This window comes from Salvelinus sp. IW2-2015, unplaced genomic scaffold (genome assembly GCF_002910315.2).
Source record: "Salvelinus sp. IW2-2015 unplaced genomic scaffold, ASM291031v2 Un_scaffold768, whole genome shotgun sequence".
NCBI lineage: Eukaryota > Metazoa > Chordata > Actinopteri > Salmoniformes > Salmonidae > Salvelinus > Salvelinus sp. IW2-2015.
This window is the reverse complement of record NW_019942607.1, coordinates 469,988-489,416: the sequence shown is the minus strand read 5'-3', so window position 1 is coordinate 489,416 and position 19,429 is coordinate 469,988. Positions and strand designations below refer to the sequence as shown.

The 19,429-nt window shown below is 45.0% G+C and overlaps 1 protein-coding gene across 1 annotated transcript in view; it reads right to left on the bottom strand.

Annotated features, from left to right (window-relative positions):
* LOC112068845 (receptor-type tyrosine-protein phosphatase U-like) overlaps nt 1-19,429 on the bottom strand; it is a 313,338-nt gene that overhangs the window by 52,241 nt on the left and 241,668 nt on the right. Inside the window, 1 exon segment of the mRNA XM_024136057.2 lies at nt 14,594-14,630. Within this exon segment, the coding sequence (XP_023991825.2) occupies nt 14,594-14,630 (37 nt within the window).

Here is a 19,429-nt window from a genome sequence, read left to right as displayed (position 1 = left end):
CAAAGGTAAATCCAAAACAGGAAACTGAAAATCCTCTCGTCAGTAGAGAGGAACGACTGGAGACGGCGACACAGACTGCAGGTCGCTACAGGAAGGCACAGGCCGTAGCTGACTTAGACACCTGCTCACACGCAGCATCTGAAGAAGGCAAAAACACGACAGCGGAACAAGGACACAGACAGCAAACATCAAACAAGAATCCGACAAGGACAGAAGCGGAAAACAGAGGGAGAAATAGGGACTCTAATCAGAGGGCAAAATAGGGGACAGGTGTGAAAGAGTAAATGAGGTAGTTTAGGAGAATGAGAAACAGCTGGGAGCAGGACGGAACGATAGAGAGAGAGAGGAGAGAGGGAGAGAGGGGAGGGGAGAGAGAGGGATAGAAAGAGGGAAAGAACCTAATAGAACCACAGAGGGAAGCACAGGGACAAGACATGATGATCAAGACAAACATGACAGTACCCACCTCACCGAGCGCTCCTGGCGCACTCGAGGAGGAACCCTGGCGGAACGAAGGAAATCATCAATCAACGCACGGTCAGCACGTCCCGAGATGGAACCCACTCTCTCCCTCAGGACCGTAACCTCCCAATCCACTAAGTACTGGTGACACGTCCCCTGAGAACGCATGTCCATGATTCTTCCGTACCTTGTAAATAGGTGCGCCCTCGACAAGGACGGGGGGGGGAGGGAAGAAGAACGGGGCGCGAAGAAAAGGCTTGACACAGGAGACATGGAAGACAGGGTGGACGGACGAAGATGTCGCGGAAGAAGCAGTCGCACAGCGACAGGATTGACGACCTGAGAGACACGGAACGGACCAACGAACCGCGGAGTCAACTTGCGAGAAGCTGTCGTAAGGGAAGTTACGAGTGGAAAGCACATCTCTGACCGCGACAATCACTAGGACTCTTAATCCTACGTTTATTGGCGGCTCTCACAGTCTGCGCCCTGTAACGGCAAAGTGCAGACCTGACCCTCCTCCAGGTGCGCTCACAACGTTGGACAAAAGCTGAGCGGAGGGAACGCTGGACTCGGCGAGCTGGGACGAGAACAGAGGAGGTGGTACCCAAGACTACTCTGAAACGGAGATAGCCCGGTAGCAGACGAAGGAAGCGAGGTTGTGAGCGTACTCAGCCCAGGGGAGCTGTTCTGCCCAAGACGCAGGGTTTCGAAACGAAAGGCTGCGTAATATGCGACCAATCGACTGATTGGCCCTTTCTGCTTGACCGTTAGACTGGGGATGAAACCGGAAGAGAGACTGACGGAAGCACCAATCAAACGACAGAACTCCCTCCAAAACTGTGACGTGAATTGCGGACCTCTGTCTGAAAAGGCGTCTAACGGGAGGCATGAATTCTGAACACATTCTCAATGATGATTTGTGCCGTCTCCTTAGCGGAAGGAAGCTTAGCGAGGGGAATGAAATGTGCGCCTTAGAGAACCTATCGATAACCGTAAGAATCACAGTCTTCCCCGCAGACAAGAAGGCAGACCGGTAATAAAGTCTAAGGCGATGTGAGACCATGGTCGAGAAGGAATGGGAAGCGGTCTGAGACGACCGGCAGGGGAGAGTACCTGACTTAGTCTGCGCGCAGTCCGAACAAGCAGCCACGAAACGGCGCGTGTCCCGCTCCTGAGTAGGCCCCAAAACCGCTGGCGAATAGAAGCAAGCGTACCCGAACGCGCGGGGTGCCAGCTAACTTGGCAGAGTGAGCCACTGAAGAACAGCCAGACGAGTAGAGACAGGAACGAACAGAAGGTTACTAGGACAGCGCGCGCGACGCAGTGTGAGTGAGTGCTTGCTTTACCTGTCTCTCAATTCCCCAAGACAGTCAACCCGACAACACGCCCTTCAGGGAGAATCCCTCGGGGTCGGTAGAAGCCACAGAAGAACTAAAGAGACGGGATAAGGCATCAGGCTTGGTGTTCTTATTTCCCGGGCGATAGGAAATCACGAACTCGAACCGAGCGAAAAACAACGCCCAACGAGCTTGACGTGCATTAAGTGTTTGGCAGAACGGATGTCACTAAAAGGTTCTTATGGTCAGTCCAAACGACAAAAGGGACGGTCGCCCTCCAACCACTGTCGCCATTCGCCTATGGCTAAGCGGATGGCGAGCAGTTCGCGGTTACCCACATCATAGTTGCGCTCCGATGGCGACAGGCGATGAGAAAAGTAAGCGCAAGATGGACCTTATCGTCAGAATGGAAGCGCTGAGACAGAATGGCTCCCACGCCCACCTCTGAAGCGTCAACCTCGACAATGAATTGTTTAGTGACGTCAGGAGTAACAAGGATAGGGGCGGATGTAAAACGCTTCTTGAGAGGATCAAAAGCTCCCTGGGCGGAACCGGACCACTTAAAGCAAGTCTTGACAGAAGTCAGAGCTGTGAGAGGGGCAGCCACTTGACCGAAATTACGAATGAAACGCCGATAGAAATTAGCGAAACCGAGAACGCGCTGCAACTCGACATGTGACTTAGGAACGGGCCAATCGCTGACAGCCTGGACCTTAGCGGGATCCATCTGAATGCCTTCAGCGGAATAACAGAACCGAGAAATGTGACAGAGGAGACATGAAGGCGCACTTCTCAGCCTTCACGTAGAGACAATTCTCTAAAAGGCGCTGGAGTACACGTCGAACGTGTGAACATGAATCTCGAGTGACGGTGAAAAAATCAGGATATCGTCAAGGTAAACGAAAACAAAGATGTTCAGCATGTCTCTCAGTACATCATTAACTAATGCCTGAAAGACAGCTGGAGCATTAGCGAGACCGAACGGGCAGAACCCGGTATTCAAAATGCCCTAACGGAGTGTTAACGCCGTTTTCCCACTCGTCCCCCTCTCTGATGCGTACGAGTGGTAAGCGTTACGAAGGTCCAACTTAGTAAAGAACTGGCTCCCTGCAAAATCTCGAAGGCTGACGACATAAGGGGAAGCGGATAACGATTCTTAACCGTTATGTCATTCAGCCCTCGATAATCCACGCAGGGGCGCAGAAGTACCGTCCTTCTTCTTAACAAGAAAAACCCCGCTCCGGCGGAGAGGAAGAAGGCACCACGGTACCGGCGTCGAGAGAACCAGACAGATAATCCTCGAGAGCCTTACGTTCGGGAGCCGACAGAGAGTATAGTCTACCCTGAGGGGGAGTGGTCCCCGGAAGGAGATCAATACAACAATCATACGACCGGTGAGGAGGAAGAGAGCTGGCTCTGGACCGACTGAAGACCGTGCGCAGATCATGATATTCCTCCGGCCTCCTGTCAAATCACCAGGTTCCTCCTGAGTAAGAGGGGACAGAAGAAACAGGAGGGATAGCAGACATTAAACACTTCACATGACAAGAAACGTTCCAGGATAGGATAGAATTACTAGACCAATTAATAGAAGGATTATGAAATACTAGCAGGGATGACCAAAACAACAGGTGTAAAAGGTGAACGAAAAATCAAAAAGGAAATGGTCTCACTGTGGTTACAAGATACTGTGAGGGTTAAAGGTAGTGTCTCACATCTGATACTGGGAGAAGACTACCATCTAAGGCGAACATGGGCGTGGGCTTCCCTAACTGTCTGAAGGAATGTCATGTTTCCGAGCCAATGCTTCGTCCATAAAACAACCCTCAGCCCAGAGTCTATCAAGGCACTGCAGGAAGCACGCGAACCGGTCCAGCGTAGATGGACCGACAAGGTAGTACAGGATCTTGATGGAGAGCCTGAGTAGTAGCGCTCACCAGTAGCCCTCCGCTTACTGATGAGCTCTGGCTTTTACTGGACATGACATGACAAATGTCCAGCAAGAACGCAATAGAGGCAAAGGCGGTTGGTGATTCTCCGTTCCCTCTCCTTGGTCGAGATGCGAATACCTCCCAGCTGCATGGGCTCAGTCTCTGAGCCGGTGGGAGGAGATGGTTGAGATGCGGAGAGGGAAACACCGTTAACGCGAGCTCTCTTCCACGAGCTCGGTGACGAAGATCTACCCGTCGTTCTATGCGGATGGCGAGTGCAATCAAAGAGTCCACGCTGGAAGGAACCTCCCGGGAGAGAATCTCATCCTTAACCTCAGCGTGGAGTCCCTCCAGAAAACGAGCGAGCAACGCCGGCTCGTTCCAGTCACTGGATGCAGCAAGAGTGCGAAACTCTATAGAGTAATCCGTTATGGATCGATCACCTTGACATAGGGAGCCAGGGCCTGGAAGCCTCCTTCCCAAAAACTGAACGATCAAAAACCTGTATCATCTCCTCTTTAAAGTTCTGATAAACGTTAGAACACTCAGCCCTTGCCTCCCAGATAGCTGTGCCCACTCCCGAGCCCGACCAGTAAGGAGTGAAATGACGTAAGCGATCCGAGCTCTCTCTCTTGAGTATGTGTTGGGCTGGAGAGAGAACACAATATCACACTGGGTGAGAAAGGAGCGCAACTCAGTGGGCTGCCCAGAGTAACATGGTGGGTTATTAACCCTAGGTTCCGGAGACTCGGAGAACAGGAAGTAGCTGGTGGCACGAGACGAAGACTCTGAAACTGTCTGAGAGATCGGAGACCTGAGCGGACAGGGTCTCATCAACGGCATGACGAGCAGCAGACAATTCCTGCTCGTGTCTGCCGAGCATTGCTCCTGGATCTCGACGGCAGTGTTGCGAGAATCCGTAGTCGCTGGGTCCATTACTGGTCGGATTCTTCTGTTATGCTGGTGAATGAGGACCCAAAAGCGACGTAAATAGAAACAGAGTCTTTATTCAAGTCTTAAACATAATGATACTCCTGGATATTAACAAAGGTAAATCCAAAACAGGAAACTGAAATCCTCTCGTCAGTAGAGAGGAACGACTGGAGACGCGACCACAGACTGCAGGTCGCTACAGGAAGGCACAGGCCGTAGCTGACTTAGACACCTGCTCACACGCAGCATCTGAAGAGGCAAAAAACACGACAGGGCGGAACAAGGACACAGAACAGCAAACATCAAACAAGAATCCGACAAGGACAGAAGCGGAAAACAGAGGGAGAAATAGGGACTCTAATCAGAGGGCAAAATAGGGGACAGGTGTGAAGAGTAAATGAGGTAGTTTAGGAGAATGAGAAACAGCTGGGAGCAGGAACGGAACGATAGAGAGAGAGAGCGAAGAGGGAGAGAGGGAGAGAGGGAGGGGGAGAGAGAGGGATAGAAAGAGGGAAAGAACCTAATAAGACCAGCAGAGGGAAGCACAGGGACAAGACATGATGATCAAAGACAAAACATGACAGATTAAAGCAGCCCCTCGCACTTCTCTGATTCAGAGGGGTTGGGTTAATAACGAAAGACATTTCAGTTGAATGCATTCAGTTGTGCAACTGACTAGGTATTCCCCTTTCCCCAGTATAATTTCAAGGTGCCCAGTGTGTAAGATACAGGAAAGGCCATTATTATAATAGCAAGTTACTCATCTCATTGGCACAAAGCTCTACACTTAGGTGGGGGAGAAGCAAGAAGCTTTTTTGTCTTGTAGCAGGAACCCACTGATCTACTTTCTCTGTGTAGTGTCAGCCTCTCCTTACGGCCAAGCAGCCCTGCAACCAGCCCTACTGTGCCTTCAGGAACAGCACAGCCATTCTCTAGTGGAGGAGAAATTCAGAGCTGGCCTAAGGAAAGAGGTCTAGATAGCTAGCTAGCGGTTGGAATGAAGAGGCTCACAAGAGCAGAATGAGATCTGGGGCAGAGGCAAGAGGAAAGGGAAAAGAAGACATGTTTTAGCCCTCTCCTTGTGCAACAGGCCCAGGGGCATTTCATTGACCTCATCCCTATGGGAGAGAATTCTTACAGTAAAGTTTGTGGTTGGTGCCCAGAGTTTTTCTTATGAAAAATCACAAAATACTGTATATGACTCGTTGCATTTGATCAATACTAAGGGATAGCCCCAAAGTTTTAGCAGCCTTGTATGTACTCTAACACTAATGTTTTTACAGTCTATCACATTTATTCAGATAATTACCATAGTCTTGGTGTACAGATCACATAGACTAATGGACTCTGAGCCTTATAAATCCTCTGACAGAGTGGATACAGCCTTGGGGTTCCTTATATGAGTATCACAGGTCATAATTTTGTGTATCAAAAGTATGCTTGACAAGCAAAAGGTGACAGGGATAACTAATTCAGCCAGCCTCCCTTCAGAATGTATTTAAACACTTTGACTTAAGCCACATTTTGTTATGTTACAGCTGAATACAAAATTGATTAAATATATTTGTTTTTCTCAGCCATCTACACACAATAACCCATAATGACAAAGTGAAAACATGTTTTTAGAAATGTGCGCAAATTTATTGAAAATTAATACAGAAATATTGAATTTACATAAGTATTCACACCCCTAAGTCAATATTCTGTAGAAGCACTTTTGCCAGCGATTACAGCTGTGACTCTTTCTGAGTAGGTTTCTAAGAGTTTTCCACACCTGGATTGTCAAATCAAATCAAACTTTATTTGTCACATGCGCAGAATACAAGTATAGACCTTACAGTGAAATGCTTACTTACAAGCCATTAACCAACAGTGCATTTCAAGAAGTATTAAGAAAATATTTACACTAAACTAAAGTAAAAAATAATAAAAAGTAACACAATAATAACGAGGATTTATACAGGGGTACCGGTACTGTGTCAGTGTGGCGGGGTTACAGGTTAGTTAAGGTAATTTGTACATGTAGGTAGGGGTGAAGTGACTATGCAAAGTTAATAAACAGCGAGTAGCAGCAGTGTACAAACAAATGGAAGGGGGGGTCAATGATGAATTGTTCAGCAGTCTTATGCTTGGGGGTAGAAGCTGTTAGGAGCCTTTTGGTCCTAGACTAGGCGCTTCGGTACTGCTTGCCATGCGGTAGCAGAGAAAACAGTCTATGACTTGGGTGACTGGAGTCTCTGACAATTTTATGGGCTTTCTTCTGCAACCGCCTATTACATAGGTTTTGTTGCAGGAAGCTAGGCCCCAGTGATGTACTGGGCTATACGCACTACCCTTTGTAGCGCCTTACGGTCAGATGCCGAGCAGTTGCCATACCAGGGGTGATGCAACCGGTCAGGATGCGCCAGATGGTGCAGCTGTAGAACCTTTTGAGGATCTGGGGACCCATGCCAAGTCTTTTCAGTCTCCTGAGGGGGAAAAGGTTTTGTTTGCGCCCTCTTCACTACTATCTTGGCATGTTTGGACCATGATAGTTTGTTGGTGATGTGGACACCAATGAACTTGAAACTCTTGACGCCGTCCACTACAGCCCCGTTGATGTTAATCCTTGGAGTTCTGTGCACAAGTATTGTGCAACATTAGCCCAATATTTTCATCTAGGATTTGTGCATGTGCTTAGCTCCATTACGTTCATTGCTTTATCCTGAAATATCTCCCAGTCCTTAAGATTACATCATACCCATACCATGATGACACCACTATGCTTGTGTCACGACTTCTGCGAAGTCGTTGCCTCTCCTTGTCCGGTGTTCGGCGGTCGACGTACCGGTCTTCTAGCCATCATCGATCCATTTTTTCATTTTCCATTGGTTTTGTCTTGTCTTCCACACACCTGTTTTCAATCCCATCCATTACATTGTGTATTTAACCCTCTGTTTCCCTTTATGTCTTTGTCAGAGATTGTTCGTTGTCAAGTGTTGTGTTGATTGTGTATAGGTGTGGCGATGGGTCTTTGTACCCAGATTTGTTTTATGTTTTTCCCGTGAGTGTTATGGAGCAGATTACTGGGACTTTTATTAAAGTACTCCATTCTACACTCTATTTGATCTCTTGCGCTGACTTCCCTGCCACTTATACACGCCATTGTGACAGCTTGAAAAAATGGAGAGTGGAACTCAGTAATGTTTTCTTACCCAAATACTGTATACACTCTGAATAAGGACATCAAGTTAATTGCTTTGACACATTTTTTTGCAGTATTACTTTAATGACTTGTTGCAAACTGGATGCATGTTCTGCAATATTATTTTTTTTTAAGGCTACCTTCTTTTACTCTGTTTTTGTTATGCTGGTGAATGAGGACCCAAAAGCGACGTAATAGAAACAGAGTCTTTATTCCAGTCTTAAACAAATAATGATACTCCTGGATATTAACAAAGGTAAATCCAAAACAGGAAACTGAAATCCTCTCGTCAGTAGAGAGGAACGACTGGAGACGCGACCACAGACTGCAGGTCGCTACAGGAAGGCACAGGCCGTAGCTGACTTAGACACCTGCTCACACGCAGCATCTGAAGAAGGCAAAAAACACGACAGTACGGAACAAGGACACAGAACAGCAAACATCAAACAAGAATCCGACAAGGACAGAAGCGGAAAACAGAGGGAGAAATAGGGACTCTAATCAGAGGGCAAAATAGGGGACAGGTGTGAAAGAGTAAATGAGGTAGTTTAGGAGAATGAGAAACAGCTGGGAGCAGGAACGGAACGATAGAGAGAGAGAGCGAGAGAGGGAGAGAGGGAGAGAGGGAGGGGGAGAGAGAGGGATAGAAAGAGGGAAAGAACCTAATAAGACCAGCAGAGGGAAGCACAGGGACAAGACATGATGATCAAAGACAAAACATGACAGATTAAAGCAGCCCCTCGCACTTCTCTGATTCAGAGGGGTTGGGTTAAATACGAAAGACATTTCAGTTGAATGCATTCAGTTGTGCAACTGACTAGGTATTCCCCTTTCCCCAGTATAATTTCAAGGTGCCCCAGTGTGTAAGATACAGGAAAGGCCATTATTATAATAGCAAGTTACTCATCTCATTGGCACAAAGCTCTACACTTATGGAAATGGGAGGAGAAGCAAGAAGCTTTTTTGTCTTGTAGCAGGAACCCACTGATCTACTTTCTCTGTGTAGTGTCAGCCTCTCCTTACGGCCCAAGCAGCCCTGCAACCAGCCCTACTGTGCCTTCAGGAACAGCACAGCCATTCTCTAGTGGAGGAGAAATTCAGAGCTGGCCTAAGGAAAGAGGTCTAGATAGCTAGCTAGCGGTTGGAATGAAGAGGCTCACAAGAGCAGAATGAGATCTGGGGCAGAGGCAAGAGGAAAGGGAAAAGAAGACATGTTTTAGCCCTCTCCTTGTGCAACCAGGCCCAGGGGCATTTCATTGACCTCATCCCTATGGGAGAGAATTCTTACAGTAAAGTTTGTGGTTGGTGCCCAGAGTTTTTCTTATGAAAAATCACCAAATACTGTATATGACTCGTTGCATTTGATCAATACTAAGGGATAGCCCCAAAGTTTTAGCAGCCTTGTATGTACTCTAACACTAATGTTTTTACAGTCTATCACATTTATTCAGATAATTACCATAGACGTCTTGGTGTACAGATCACATAGACTAATGGACTCTGAGCCTTATAAATCCTCTGACAGAGTGGATACAGCCTTGGGGTTCCTTATATGAGTATCACAGGTCATAATTTTGTGTATCAAAAGTATGCTTGACAAGCAAAGGTGACAGGGATAACTAATTCAGCCAGCCTCCCTTCAGAATGTATTTAAACACTTTGACTTAAGCCACATTTTGTTATGTTACAGCCTGAATACAAAATTGATTAAATATATTTGTTTTTCTCAGCCATCTACACACAATAACCCATAATGACAAAGTGAAAACATGTTTTTAGAAATGTGCGCAAATTTATTGAAAATTAAATACAGAAATATTGAATTTACATAAGTATTCACACCCCTAAGTCAATATTCTGTAGAAGCACTTTTGCCAGCGATTACAGCTGTGACTCTTTCTGAGTAGGTTTCTAAGAGTTTTCCACACCTGGATTGTCAAATCAAATCAAACTTTATTTGTCACATGCGCAGAATACAAGTATAGACCTTACAGTGAAATGCTTACTTACAAGCCATTAACCAACAGTGCATTTCAAGAAGTATTAAGAAAATATTTAACAAATAAACTAAAGTAAAAAATAATAAAAAGTAACACAATAATAACGAGGATTTATACAGGGGGTACCGGTACTGAGTCAGTGTGCGGGGGTACAGGTTAGTTAAGGTAATTTGTACATGTAGGTAGGGGTGAAGTGACTATGCAAAGTTAATAAACAGCGAGTAGCAGCAGTGTACAAAACAAATGGAAGGGGGGGGTCAATGATGAATTGTTCAGCAGTCTTATGGCTTGGGGGTAGAAGCTGTTAAGGAGCCTTTTGGTCCTAGACTAGGCGCTTCGGTACTGCTTGCCATGCGGTAGCAGAGAAAACAGTCTATGACTTGGGTGACTGGAGTCTCTGACAATTTTATGGGCTTTCTTCTGACACCGCCTATTACATAGGTTTTGTTGCAGGAAGCTAGGCCCCAGTGATGTACTGGGCTATACGCACTACCCTTTGTAGCGCCTTACGGTCAGATGCCGAGCAGTTGCCATACCAGGCGGTGATGCAACCGGTCAGGATGCGCCAGATGGTGCAGCTGTAGAACCTTTTGAGGATCTGGGGACCCATGCCAAGTCTTTTCAGTCTCCTGAGGGGGAAAAGGTTTTGTTGCGCCCTCTTCACTACTATCTTGGCATGTTTGGACCATGATAGTTTGTTGGTGATGTGGACACCAATGAACTTGAAACTCTTGACCCGCTCCACTACAGCCCCGTTGATGTTAATCCTTGGAGTTCTGTGCACAAGTATTGTGCAACATTAGCCCAATATTTTCATCTAGGATTTTGCATGTGCTTAGCTCCATTACGTTCATTGCTTTATCCTGAAATACTCCCCAGTCCTTAACGATTACAATCATACCCATACCATGATGACACCACTATGCTTGTGTCACGACTTCTGCCGAAGTCGTTGCCTCTCCTTGTCCGGTGTTCGGCGGTCGACGTCACCGGTCTTCTAGCCATCATCGATCCATTTTTCATTTTCCATTGGTTTTGTCTTGTCTTCCCACACACCTGTTTTCAATCCCATCCATTACCTATTGTGTATTTAACCCTCTGTTTCCCTTTATGTCTTTGTCAGAGATTGTTCGTTGTCAAGTGTTGTGTTGATTGTGTATAGGTGTGCGATGGGTCTTTGTACCCAGATTTGTTTTATGTTTTTCCCGTGAGTGTTATGGAGCAGATTACTGGGACTTTTATTAAAGTACTCCATTCTACACTCTATTTGACTCTCCTGCGCCTGACTTCCCTGCCACTTATACACGCCATTGTGACAGCTTGAAAATATGGAGAGTGGAACTCAGTAATGTTTTCTTACCCAAATACTGTATAACACTCTGAAATAAAGGACATCAAGTTAATTGCTTTGACACATTTTTTTGCAGTATTACTTTAATGACTTGTTGCAAACTGGATGCATGTTCTGCAATATTACTTTTTTTAAAGGCTACCTTCTTTTCACTCTGTCATTTAGGATAGTATTGTGGAGCAACTACAATGTTTTTGATCCATCCTCAGTTTTCTCTTGTAACTGTTTTAAAGACACCATTGGCCTCATGGTGAAATCCCATGAGGCCAACTGAGTTATGAAGGATGCCAGATTCTGGGTGTGTTGATACCCCATCCAAAGTGTAATCATTAACTTCACCATGCTCAAAGGGATATTAAATGTCTCCTTTAAAAAAAAAATCTACCAATAGGCACCATTCTTTACGAGGCTATGGAAAGCTTCCCTGGTCTTTGTGGTTGAATCTGTGTTTGAAATTCACTCCTCAACTGAGGGGCCTTACAGATAATTGTATGTGTGGGGTACAGAGATGAGGTAGTCATTCAATTATCATGTTAAACACTATTATTGCACACAGATTGAGTCCATGCAACTTATTATGTGACTTGTTAAGCACATTTCTACTCCTGAACTTAAATGCGTTTGCCATAAGAAAGGGGTTGCATACATATTCACTTTTCATTTTTACAAATAAAGTAAAAATGTCAAAATGTCAAAAAACATAATTCCACTTTGACATTATGGGGCATTGTGTTTAGGCCAGTGACAAAACAAGCWTAATTTAATCCATTTTAAATTCAGGCTGTAACACAACAAAATGTGGAAAAAGTCATGGGGTGTGAATAAGGCACTGTAGTTGGCAGAAAATTAATTAAAGACTTTGTTCATACCAACACAGAGAGACAGAGAAGGCATATATAAATTAAATTCATCATGTGAAATACAGGAGTAGGCCTATATTTTTCAACCTAATAACATGGCTGCGGGTGAAAAAAATCGATTTATTTTACTGACACCCTGGACAGAGACGATCATCTTGCCACATTTAGTATGGGAATTTTTATTAAGCCAAACATTACATTTTTCCCATATTAATCCATACACCTGCCGGCTAGCTGAGAGTGGACATTGGCACTTGGAGAAGAATTGTCTATTGTGATGGGAGCTGCCAAGAGATTGTTAATTAAACTGTCACCTGGAAGTTGATAAGTAATCTCCAGCTTTGTTAACTAGCCCAATTAATTTGTCTCCACTTTGCTGATCAAAGGCTGATTAAAAGTAACGCTTCACAACCAGAAAATTCAGTGATGCAGCAGCAATCATGTTTAACGTTAGAGGGATCACATAGATACAAAATGACTAACCACTGATGTGTTGTACCCTGAAATGTTTAATAATCTGGTTATTACGTTTCAGGTAAGACCCAAATGCAGACTGTGTTGAAGTAACAATGTTCATTACAGCAACAGGGGCAGGCAAATGACAGGTCAATGCAAGCAGGGGTTGATAATCCAGAGTAGTGGCAAAGGCACAGGACAGCAGGCAGACACAGGGTCAGGTCAGGAAAAGGTCGGAAATCGAGAGTAGGGGCAAAGGCACAGGACGGCAGGCAGGATCAGGGTCAGGGGCAGGCAGAGTGGTCAGGCAGGCGGACTCAGAGTCAGGACAGGCAATGGTCAAAACCAGGAGAGCGAGGAAAAGAGAAACTTGGGAAAAGCAGGAGCTGAGACAAAACGCGGATTGACTTGACAAACAAGACGAACAGACAGGGGATAAGTGAGGAAGATGGGCGACACCTGGAGGAGGGTGGAGACAAGCACAAGGACAGGTGAAACAGATCAGGGCGTGACACTGGGGAATCCTATTTGTCAGTTTAGTTACATCAGTTGTAGTTTCTAAAGCTGGTCTTCCTACTTAACCCTGTATGACAAGATATTATTTCCTGTTTTTCAAGAAGGATGTTAAAAGGCTGATTAAAATTATCTCATGTTGATCATAACCAATTTGAAAGCTATTTGGGGGTTAAAATACAATGTGGCTGAATGTTCAAATACATTTTCATAGGGTTCTCATCAAGGCCCTTTATGTTTTTCCCAGGAAATCCATCCCTGGTGTTCCATTCACTTTTAATGATGCATGTTTACCTCCACCTCAGAGGAAACCTCAATGTATCTCTCTCTCTCTCTCTCTGTCTCTCTCTGTCTCTCTGTCTGTGTGTGTCTCTGTCTCTCTGTCTCTCTGTCTCTCTCTCTCTCTCTCTCTCTCTCTCTCTCTCTCTCTCTCTCTCTGCTCTCTCTCTCTCTCTCTCTCTCTCTCTCTCTCTCTCTCTCTCTCTCTCTCTCTCTCTCTCTCTCTCTCTCTCTCTCTCTCTCTCTCTCTCTCTCTCTCTCTCTCTCTCTCTCTCTCTCTCTCTCTCTCTCTCTCTCCTCTCTCTCTCTCTCTCTCTCTCTCTCTCTCTCTCTGCACTACAGTATGTGCCAGAGACAAGAGGCACGTACTGTTTAATGTTCATCAATGTGTCGAGACGTAATTAATCAAAGCCCAACTGGGTGTCTGTGAGGAGCAGATGGAGTGAGACTCAGAGCTAAAATGGCTTGCCTTGCGTTTTGGCTTCATGCTTCAAGAGAGCCTGGTCTCTTTCATTACTCAGTCACAAAAAAGACGCCTTCACCGAAAAGTACACCTTGCCAAGTCAATTTACTAGCAAGACTAGCTTACTGTAGCAGCACTATGATAACTATAAATACATGACTATTAGTCACCACGATCCGACAGCGCACAACAGTAGTGGGGGAGAGCCTGTCGTGCCATCAGGACTCAACTTCTATGCCCTTTTCATGTTCTTTTGAGTCCCTGTGGCAGGGTGATAGAGAGTGGGAGGGAGGAAGGGCGAGAAACATTGCTCATAATGATGGGCTCAGGTAGTTACATTTGTGTTTTTGATGTGAAGGGCCCTTCTTGAGCAGACGGGTCAAAAGCCCTCAGATGTTTCCCTCCCCCTCCGAGTAGTGTAGCTGTCTGACGGGAACAGTGGAACTGCCTTTGATATGGTTGTGTTCCCCCAAACAAGCATGATGAAAGCCTGACCTCTAATCTCTCCCTGCTTGTTGTCCTTTTCTCTGAAGGCAAGGAGAGGAAAGCTCACAGGAGTCTGCCTCATCACTAAACAACATAGATCTTCAGAGAAGTCTCCCTGCTTCTCCCACATGCTAAACTCCATCTACTGTAAATGTCTGGAATACCAGCACAAAGACTAGTGTCTGGACCTGAACCCACCACATCTTTTCATCTTTGGAGTTGCATTTAGAGTGTAAGGTCAACATGCTACAGTAAAGCCTATAGGACTTCAGAGACTCGGGGAGATCCATAAAAGGTCACTGTTTTGTTCAATGAAAATATTCATGTTGAATTACCTTTGCGGCCTATTCGGATGCAGTTTATTCTGCTTTCCTGAAAAAAAGAGAGAATACAGAGATCAGAGGTGGGAACATTGCCAATGCTTTGCATTCTGTAGAATGCAGAAACGATGAACCTAGCATTATATATTATTTTGGCTTAACCATAATGAAAATTGTATTTTGACAATCAAATCACAAAGCAAATTATCTTCAACAGATGAAAATTAGACAAACATTCACTGTTGGATTGTCTTACATCTTTAGGGACCAGCATATTGGATTGAAAGACACTCAAAATAGAGCCCCATGAGTGGAATACTGAGGAGGCATTCAATCAACTAAAATGATAGTCACTTACAATGATATATGACCAGTGAATGTCAATCAATATGAAAGGCAAGATTTGAGGTGAAGTGTTTAAAGAGAGAAAGGAAGATTTGATGAAAGGGAAAGTAACTGAATTGAGAAGATGGCCCTGGACCAATATGCCGCTACAAAAAGGAATTAATTTCCTTCAAATTTCAGCTGATGACATCTTGGTGTTATGAAAAGGACCTTTGTCGAACAACACTAATGAGAATTAAGACCGTAATCCAATTCCGTCTTGCCACCTCAACGAGGAGATGCATTATCAAATTAAGATTTACAGACGCTAATTCAGGCCTTATGGGACAATTATGCAAATCTGCCCATCCAGAAAGGAGCAAGTGCCCTCTCAAACTGCCTTTTTTTATTGAAAATCCATTTCAAGCTGACTTCCTCCTAAACCCACTCTTAAACCTATGGCAATGTTTTTTTCCTAAAAAGTACAGACACGTAGGGAGGCATATTGAAGACACACACACACACACACACACATAAACGATCCACAAACAGACTAAAACATTCACACACTTTCAGCTCTCTTTTTTAGTATCAGTAAACGCTATGAAAATGTAATTGCAGGATGCTTTGGACATTCAAATACAATGGGTTCTTAGAAGACTATCAAGACAGACAGAAACCAGCCCATAAAAATACAGGGGCAATTCCTCACTGCATCAAGGCAATAATTTGCAGGAATCTATGCAGGAATCCAATGCTGATTTAACACTTGTGCTTAATACAGGCAAAACAAAATAAATGCTGTTTTTAAACTCGCGTAAGAACGTTTCAGATTAACTCATTAGATGGTTCTCCAATCGAACGTGGCCCGCATATAAATACTTTGGCTTGTGTGATAGTGACAGGACGATGACTCATCCCTGATTGTAGAGTCACTGTCGCAGGACTTAAACCCGCATCCTTCCACTCAATCAAATTCATGAAAGCGACCATGCCCAGCCTGGCTTTCCAAAAGCAGATCTGTCAGCAAACTCCAAGCAAATAAATTATGAAGACTTTCAAACCATTCTGGGTGATGGGGAATAAGACTGAGCAGACTTCGTTTACTACATTTGACAGAAAAATGTGTAATGCAGAAAGTAGAGGTGATATATTGCAGCTCAAATCATCCATACTGGCACGTCGTCAGTCTGGGTGTAGAAGGCAGAAGAGGGGAGTTAATTGGTGATCTGGAGAAAAAAAAAAGATAGCCCAGATAGGGGACACTGAAACAGATAGCCCACATAGGGGACACTGATGCCCTGCCGCCAACACAAACTGTGCCAGTCATGCCAGAGGGGTTGGCATCCCTGGCAGCCATCGTTACTACAGTACACTCAGGTTAGCCTGTGTGAGTGTGCCTTTAGGAGACGCACTGGGTGTTGTGACTGAAATGCTGCCCATGCTATGGTCTTCAAAGAGCCAGTCAGAATGCACCATCTTTCAAGTGCCTCTTTACATGCATCAATCAAAGCAATTGCACAGAGGCGTAACAGCAAACCTCCAGCTCATTAGCATGAGTAAATGCCAAATATTGTTAGTCTCTTTCACTTTTTAAATGTCCATGCCAATGTTTAGAAGGACCACTCGTAGCCGTAATGTTGATCCTTAACCAAGCTTATTCAGACCAAAATAAAACGTTTGTGATGCTGAGATGTAATTAACCAAACACAAAAACGTAAGGAACATTAAGGAATCCTAATTTAAGGAATTAGGATTATAAAATACATATTTTATTGGTCACATACACATGGTTAAACATAAAGGAAAGCCGCACACTCTAGGAGCTCAGATGCAAAAATGTAATTACCAACATTTCGACAGCCAAGCTGTCTTCATCAGGGTATAAGGTTACACATACACATGGTTAGCAAATGTTATTGCGAGTGTAGCGAAATGCTTAAGCTTCTAGATCTGACAGGTAATATCAACAATTGCACAACAAAAACCTAATACACACAATCTAGTAAAGGAATGGTATAACAATATATAAATATAWAAAATATGGATGAGCAGTGACAGAGCGGCTAAGACGCAATAGCTGGTATAGAATAGATAGTGTAGGATACAGTATACACATGAGATGAGTAATGCGAGATATGCAAACATTCTTAAAGTGCCGTTATTAAAGTGACTAGTGTTCCATTTATTAAAGTGGCCAATGATATCAAGTCTGTAAGTAGGCAGCCGCCTTTCTGTGCTAGTGATGGCTGTTTAACAATCTGGATGGCCTTGAGATAGAATCTGTTTTTCTATCTCTCAGTTCCAGTTTGATGCACCGGTACTGACCTCGCCTTCTGGATGGAGGCGGGGTGAACAGGCAGTGGCTCGGGTGGTTATTGTCCTTGATAATCTTTTTTGCCTTCCTGCGACATCTGGTGTTGTAGGTGTCCTGGAGGGCAGGTAGTTTGCTCCCGGTGATGCGTTGTGCAGACCGCACCACCCCCTGGAGAGCCATGTGGTTTTGGGGCGGTGCAGTTGCCGTACCAGGGAGTGATACAGCCCGACAGGATGCTCTCAATTGTGCACCTGTAAAAGTTAGTAAGGGTTATCGATGACAAGCCACATTTTTTCAGCCTTCTGAGGTTGAAGATGTGCTGTTGCGCCTTCTTCACAACACTGTCTGTGTGGGTGGACCATTTCAGTTTGTCGGTGATACTGCTTTCCAGTTGATGTGGATAGTGGGGTGCTCCCTTTGCTGTTTCCTGAAGTCCACGATCATCTCTTTTGTTTTGCTGACATTGAGTGAGAGATTATTTTCCTGACACCACACTCCGAGAGCCCTCACCTCCTCCCTGTAGGCTGTCTCGTTGTTGTTGGTAATAAAGCCTACCACTGTTGTGTCGTCTGCAAACTTGATGATTGAGTTGGAGTTGTGCATGGCCACACAATCGTGGGTAAACAGGGAGTACAGGAGGGGGCTGAGAATGCACCCTTGTGGGTGTTGAGGATTAGCAGAGTGGAGATGTTGTTTCCTACCTTCACCACCTGGGGGTGGCCCGTCAGGAAGCCCCGGACCCAATTGCACAGGTCGGGGTCGAGACCCAGGGTCTCAAGCTTAATGATGAGTTTGGAGGGTACTATGGTGCTGAATGCTGAGCTGTAGTCAATGAACAACATTCTTACATAGGTATTCCTCTTGTCCAGATGGGATAGGGCAGTGTGCAGTGTTCTGGCGATTGCATCGTCTGTGGACCTATTGGGGCGGTAAGCAAATTGAAGTGGGTCTAGGGTGACATGACAGGTAGGGTGGAGGTGATATGATCCTTGACTAGTCTCTCAAAGCACTTCACGATGACAGAAGTGAGTGCTACGGGGCGATAGTCATTTAGTTCAGTTACCTTAGCTTTCTTGGAAACAGAAACAATGGTGGCCATCTAGAAGCATGTGGGGACAACATATTGGGATAGGGATTGACTGAATATGTCCGTAAACACACCAGCCAGCTGGTCTGTTTATGCTCTGAGGATGCAGCTAGGGATTCCGTCTGGGCTGGCAGTCTTGTGAGGGTTAACACGTTTAAATGTTTTACTCACGTCAGCTACGGTCAAGGAGAGCCCACAGCAGGAAAAGAAGGTGTTACGTTTGTCTGGAAGCAAGACGTCGATGTCCGCGACTGGGCTGGTTTTCTGTTTGTAATCCATGATTGTCTGTAGACCCTGCCACATATGTCTCGTGTTTGAGCAGTTGAATTGCGGCTCCACTATGTCTCTATACTAACACTTTGCTTGTTTGATTGCCTTACAGAGAGAATAACTACACTGTTTGTATTCAGCCATATTCCCAGTCGCCTTGCCATGATTAAATGCGGTGAAACGTGCTTTCAGATTAGCGCGATTGCTGCCATCCATCCACGGTTTCTGTTTAGGGAAGGTTTTAATAGTCACAGTGGGCACAACATCTCCTATACACTTCCTTATAAACTCGCTCACCGAGTCAGCGTATACTTCAATGTTATTCTCTGAGGCTACCCGGAACATATCCCAGTCCACGTGATTGAAGCAATCTTGAAGCGTTTAATACAAATGGTCAAACCAGCGTTGGATAGACCTAAGCACGGGAACTTCCTGTTTTAGTTTCTGCCTATAGGAAGGGAGCAACAATATGGAATCATGGTCAGATTTGCCAAAAGGAGGGCGGGGGAGGGCATTGTATACATTGTGGAAGTTAGAGTAGCAATTGTCGAGCGTGTTACTTGCTCATGTACTGCATTCGATATGCTGMTAGAATTTAGGTAGCCTTGTTCTCAAATTATCTTTGTTAAAATCCCCAGCTACAATAAATGCAGCCTCAGGATATATGGTTTCCAGTTTGCATGAAGTCCAGGGAAGTTCCTTGAGGGCTGTCTGATATACACGGCTGTGACAATAACCGGTTGGCATTTGATTGTGAGGAATTCTAGGTCAAGTGAACAAAAGGACTTGAGTTCCTGTATGTTGTTACGATTACACCATGAGTCATTAATCATGAAACATACACCCCCGCCTT